This window comes from Lethenteron reissneri, unplaced genomic scaffold (assembly GCF_015708825.2).
Source record: "Lethenteron reissneri isolate LAM-NWPU_2019-01 unplaced genomic scaffold, ASM1570882v1 scaffold_557, whole genome shotgun sequence".
Taxonomy (NCBI): domain Eukaryota; kingdom Metazoa; phylum Chordata; class Hyperoartia; order Petromyzontiformes; family Petromyzontidae; genus Lethenteron; species Lethenteron reissneri.
The window spans coordinates 1-6,328 of record NW_026892079.1 but is presented as its reverse complement, the minus strand read 5'-3'; the positions used below and the strand labels follow the sequence as shown (position 1 = coordinate 6,328).

The window sequence follows — 6,328 nt, the reverse complement described above, 5'->3', positions numbered from 1 at the left end:
TGCACCATCATCTCACAACTTACCATCATCATGTCACGGAGGATCAACATCATGGTCATCATCTCACACCTCAACATTATCATCCGACGTCCCAACATAGTCATCATCATCATCTCACGCCGCACACTCACATCACTCCGGCTCATCCCTGTTGAGCTTCGTTCATCTTCCAAGCGGTACCTATCATCTCCTTTGACCACAAGCTGTATCTCCTGCTCATCTCCGCTCATCTCTGCTCATGTTTGTCCCTCTCCCCCCCGCTCCCCCGGGCCCCCGTGGTGCTGAGTGAGCGAGCGAGCCCGCGTGGCCCCGCGCGTGCCCGTGCTAAGTGCCGCTGCCATCGCGAACGCGCGCGCGCACTCGCGGCGCGGGGGGGGGGGGCTGAGGGAGGGGCGAGGCGACGCTAATTCGGGGGGGAGGAGGAGGAGGGGGAGGAGGGGTGCAAGGGGAGGGGGGAGTCAGTAGCCCTCACCTCGTCAGATCTCATTGGCTGTGATTGCGTGACGGCCCTGATTTAGGTGGCTCATAAGGCCGGCCCATTAGGCGTCGCGCCGTTATATTCATCGGCCGGCGGCGACGCGCGGCCACTGCCGCGTGGCATCAACTTTAACAGCTACGACATCGACGATAAGAACAACGGCGACATCGACCAGTGTGACGAGAGCGAGCAGAGCGGGCGGCGGGAGACGAGCGTGAAACGAGATCAGGGGAGATTAGGGGCGAGAGCGCGGAGGAGGAGGGGGGGGGGCGGGAGCCGCCCGGCGCGGCAGCAGCAGCCTCGCGATGCTGTCGCACGCAGACATGCTGGACTCGCGACTCGTGCAGAGGAACATGTACTCCGCCGAGGGTGAGACGCCGCGGCCAGACACGCAGAGACACGCCGAGTCAAAACTCCAAGCGCCGAGTTGCGCAGACACACGCACCTCATCAAGTCCCGCTCGGAGACTTAGAGAGAGACACGCGGAGACACTATCGAGACACCCTTATACCAGAGACACGCCACGCGGAGACATACTGAGACACGCCGAGACACACCGAGACACGCGGAGACATACTGAGACACACGGAGACACCGAGACACGCGCAGACACCGAGACACGCGGAGACACGCGGAGACACCGAGACACGCGGAGACACGCGGAGACACCGAGACACGCGGAGACACGCGGAGACACCGAGACACGCGGAGACACCGAGAAACGCGGAGACACGCGGAGACACCGAGACACGCGGAGACACCGAGACACGCAATGATGCGCGCGGCGAGCGGAACTCCCGTTTCCATTCATCTCCATTAGCGCGGCGTGTTTACATTCGCGCGCGCTGGCGTGCGAGCAGCAGCAGCACGTGTCTCTTCGCGAGCGAGGGGACCGGGAAGGGGACCTCTGCTAGTCGGGATCCTGGTGGGGAGAACTCCGAAGACGACAGGGGTCCCGAGTGAGAGGGATTTTTGGAATTGGAGACTCCGCTAAAGGCGCCCTGGCTAAGAGGGACCCCCCCGAAGGGGGCTCAAATAATGGAGACCCCCCCCATCTCACGGACCCCCCACCCATCACTCCCCCCCTTCTTTTCGTATGTTCAGGTCTCAAGGATCACTCTGAGATGCTGCGAGTCGCCGAGGCCAGCAAGTGTCGCCTGGTCGGCGTGGGCGGCAACGGGAACGAGCACCCGTGCGTCTCGGGGGGGTGCGGGGCCCCGACGGAGTCACGATGCTCGGGGGGGACGACATGCAGCAGCAGCAGCAGAACCAGGGACCCGGCGGCGGAGGAGGAGGTGGTGGAGTAGGAGGAGGTGGAGGAGGTGGTGGAGGAGGAGGCGGCGGCTCGGGGCTGTCGGCTCTCAAGGAGCCGGACAGCAGCAAGCAGCAGTCGGGGGTGGCGCCGCAGAAGCAGAAGCGTCACCGCACGCGCTTCACGCCCGCGCAGCTCAACGAGCTGGAGCGCAGCTTCGCCAAGACGCACTACCCCGACATCTTCATGCGCGAGGAGCTGGCGCTGCGCATCGGCCTCACCGAGTCGCGCGTGCAGGTGCGTGCCGCGCGCGTGCAGGTGTGTGCACGTGTGCGCGGGGCGGGCGGGCGGGGCGACGGGTGTGCGTGTACACGTGCGGCAGCGTGTCGTTTGGATGCGTACGTATCGCGCGCGTGTGTGTGTACACGCGTGTGTTTGTACACGCGTGTGTGTGTACACGTGTGTGTGTACAGTGTGTGTACACGTGTGTGTGTGTGTACACGTGTGTGTGTGTACGCGCGGGTGATCGCGCGTGGTTTGTTGACGTGTGCGTGCAAGTCTGGTGTGCACGTGCGTGTACACGTGCGTGTGTTCACGTGTGTGTTCACGTGCGTGTACACGTGCGTGTGTATTCACGCGCGTGCGTATACACGTGCGCGTGTGCGGCCGCTGCCATCATTGTCATCGACACGGAGCTACGGTCGCTGCTATTCGCGCCGCGTCGTCGTCGTCGTCGTCGCGTTTTCGCTGTCGCACTCCGCCACCGCGAACCCATCGCCCTCTTGTCGACCCTGGCGTCGTCGTGTTGTTGTCGTCGTGGTGGTGGTAGTGGTTGTCGTGGTGGTGGTTGTTATCCTGGTAATTGCTATCGTGGTTGTGTTGTTGTTGTCGAGGTGGGTGTCGCTGTTTCTGAGGTTATCGCGGAAGAGCGCGAACGCAGCGCGACCGCGGCGCGCTGCGTTCGCGACCCACAATGTGGGCAGCTTGAGTCGCGGTCGTCGATCAATAAAAACACCCAAAACTACTCGAGAGTTACACGAGCGACAACCAGAATGTTGACAACAACAACAACAGCAACAACAGCAACAGCCGTAATCATCGCCTTGGTAACTCTCATTCATAGCGGCCATCGGGTGACGATCCTGGCAGAACAATCATAACTCTCAACACAAACAGCGGCAGTCCCAATCAGAGCGACAGCGTAACAATAGCAACTATGAGCATAGCTAACTCGTATTGCAATAGGCACTGATACGAATCGTGAATTGTAACACTAGTTCACTGGTTAGATATTACATAAGTTAAATAGTACAATAATAGTTAAATGTAACAATTGTTAACTGGTTAGCAATGGCAGTGGTTAAACTTGTTAGATTTGACAATGGTTAACTGGCACAACAAGAGCCACTCTACGCTACCGGAAGGTGTTTGCCGCTGCGTCCGCACCGTCAATTCCCGCAGAAGTTCCCGGCACGTGGAGCGAAACGTCGGACATAGCGTCACACACCACGGCACCGCGAGCCCACAGCGAGAGTAGCGCGGTAGCTGCGCAGTTACAATCGCCATCGCGTCAACAATAACCACAGCGGATGGGCAGCGATGACGCTGATGGTGGGGGTGATCGTGGTATTGGTTGTGGCGATGGTGGTGGCGATGATGATGGTGGTGGCGATGATGGTAATGATGATGGTGATGCTGGTAGTGATGATGGTAGTGTTGATGGTGATCGTGGTATTGGTGATGATGGTAGTGATGGTGATGATGATGGTGGTGGTGATGATGGTAGTGATGATGGTGATGGTGGTGGCGATGATGATGGTAGTGATGATGGTGGTGATGATGGTGACGATGATGGTGATGGTGGTGGTGATGATGATGGTGGCGATGATGATGGCGATGATGATGATGATGGTGGTGATGGTAGTGATGGTGATGATGGTAGTGATGATGGTGATGGTGGTGGTGATGATGGTGGTGATGTTGGTAGTGATGGTGATGGTAGTGATGATGGTGATGGTGGTGGTGATGATGGTGGTGATGATGATGGTGATGATGGTGAAAGTGGTGATGATGGTGATAGTGGTGGTGATGGTGGTGATGATAGTGGTGATTAGGTGATGGTGGTGATGATGGTGGTGATGATGTTGGTGATGGTGGTTTGTGTGTAAAGTTGCGCCGCGTCCGCGAAGTCCGAGCGATCATCGCCGCCGCGCCGCTCGGCGCGGGGCCTGCCTCGGCGTGAGAGCCGCGTGAACCCCGGGGGGACCCACGTCTCTCTACTTTACCCGCAGCGTGCCCACCACGTAAACATGTATGCGTCATTGTACAATCATTACTACGGTGAGGACTACTATTATATTATCATCATTGATACTGTCACGAGGGAGGGTCATGACCACCCGACAGGGGCCCGGGCGCGATGCCTCTCGTCGTCGTCGTCACCGCCGTCGTCGTCGTTGGCGGCGCGCGGTGTCGAGAGACGCGGCGGCCTCGTCGCTTCCCGCGGGCGGCGTCGATGTTGTGGCGCGCGCACTCCCACGGAGACAAAGCTCCCCCGGGTAGCCTGCACAGACTGTTGGGGCGAGTGCTGGTCACGGGCAGTGCCCGCGGAGGCCGGCGCGGCGCGCGACCAGATCGGGAGGTCCAGAACCGGTCCAGACGTCACTCGCCACTGACGTGAGCCGTGGCCAGGATCGGAACTGAGGTACGAGACTTGAAAGCGCGAACCCGCTGTCCGCTCCTTCAGTGCCCCCATGGCCAAGCACGGCGTGGCGAGGAGGCCTCACGCAGCACTGGGTTGTATGCGCGTGCGCACGCACGCAGATACGGCTACACATGCGAGCGTGAGTGTGTTTATGTATTTGCCTGTTGTGTTTACCAGTTGATATCTGTATTGGTGAATGTGTGCACATATGCGTACGTTTATAGTATAAGTATATATGTGTATGTTCTATATGTGTATACTGTATATATGTGCATGTTTCTGTCTTTGTACGCATTTGCGTATTTGTCGTGTGTGTTTATATAGAGCGGAGACACCCGAGGTCGATTCTCGTACTGGCCACCAACACCAGTGACGATTATCTGAACCGGTTCCGGGCCTCTCCTAGGTCGACTCAGCTTCAAATTAGTACCTGGTGCGATGCGTAAACATCAACATCATCGGCCAGGTGCAGTTGTGACCACCCCCTCGTGCGCCGTAGCGACCTTCATAGCTGCTCGCCAACAGCACTTGCCCCAACAGTCTGTGTAGGCTATACGGGGGATTCATACTCTTAGGTTTTTCCGGTAAAGTCACGTATGTAACAAAAAACCTAAGAATATGAATCCTTGCAGTCACGAAAGCTTAAAATCTAGAATTATACGGGGGATGTTTGTCGTTTTATATAATATTTATGTATGTGTGTGTGCATGTAATATGTATATGTAACTGCGATTACTCTATGTGGCTATGAATGTGTGTACGTGCGTGCCGGCATGGCAGGATGTTTGTACTCTTACCGCTCGCAACCTGTTCGCGTTCACGAGGAGGGGGGGGGGGGGTGCGTGGACCCGGGACTCGGTGCCTCTGCACCCGGGGGGGGGGGGGGGGGCTCAGTGCTGAGCGCACGAAGCTGCGTGCACGCCCTGAATAGGCGCTCGCTCACAGCGCGTGCCCCAACAGTCTGTGCAGGCCACATGGGGTCTGTGTGCTTTGTTTGCGAGCGTGTGTCTGGGTCTATTCAGCGTGTACACGCGCCGCACGACCTGTGTGTGTGTGCTGCTGCTGATGCCGCACGCTCTCGCCCTTATCAGATGACGTGCACGCTGTCGCGTACACACCCTCGTCTTACGTACGCGCCGTAGAGGTTCATATTTGCATTAGTCGTGATCGATCCACTGTTGAATGAAGGCTTCCCCCAGGTCGCCGCCTTGTATTCACCACGTCATGAAACAAACACGGCTGATTCTATATTATACAGAGTTATATATATATACCCGTAATAGAACGTACACGCTCATAAATACACTCCTATTGCTCTAAGATGATACACATGCACCGACACCAGTGACGATTAACCGAACCGGTCCTGGGCCTCCCCTAGGTCGACCCAGCCTCCAATGCGTGCCTGGTGCGGTGTGTAGATTTTACCACGAGGGAGACAAAGGCGGATGGGCGTGGTGCTCGCCACCCGTCCACTTCGTTGTGAGCCATGCCGGTCTTCGAAGGTGCCACTCGCTAACAGCACTTGCCCCAACAGTCTGTTACAAACTATTTGTGTCTAATAATGGTACACGTGTTGTAAATATAGAGGACGGTGCGGGGGGTGATGATGTTCTGGAAGGCGTAGACGGCTGAAACGTGGCACAAACGTTGTCGAGTCTCCGCTGAGCATTAAACAATCTCACACGCAAGCCCAGCAGCATCGGTGGACCGAGTAATTCGCCTCCCGCGGAGTGTGACGCTGAAGACGAAAGAGAGCGAGCCTAGCTCACTCACTCCGATGTCACTAAAACACGAAGGGAAATATCCCCCGCACATCCTGAACAGGCGGTTGGGGCAAGTACTATTCGCGAGAAACTACGAAGACCAGCAACACACTCGGCCACCTCTGTCT

General features: G+C 57.5%; 1 protein-coding gene across 1 annotated transcript; it reads left to right on the top strand.

The window, feature by feature from the left end:
• Positions 1–490: 490 nt before the first annotated feature.
• Positions 491–2,048, top strand: LOC133339915 (homeobox protein orthopedia-like; the record flags this gene model as incomplete). Its single annotated transcript, XM_061548033.1, is given in 3 exon segments — positions 491–847; positions 1,583–1,687; positions 1,690–2,048. Coding segments are annotated over 3 exon segments (528 nt in total), but the record flags the coding sequence as incomplete, so codon positions are not given.
• Between the last annotated feature and the right edge of the window lie 4,280 nt (positions 2,049–6,328).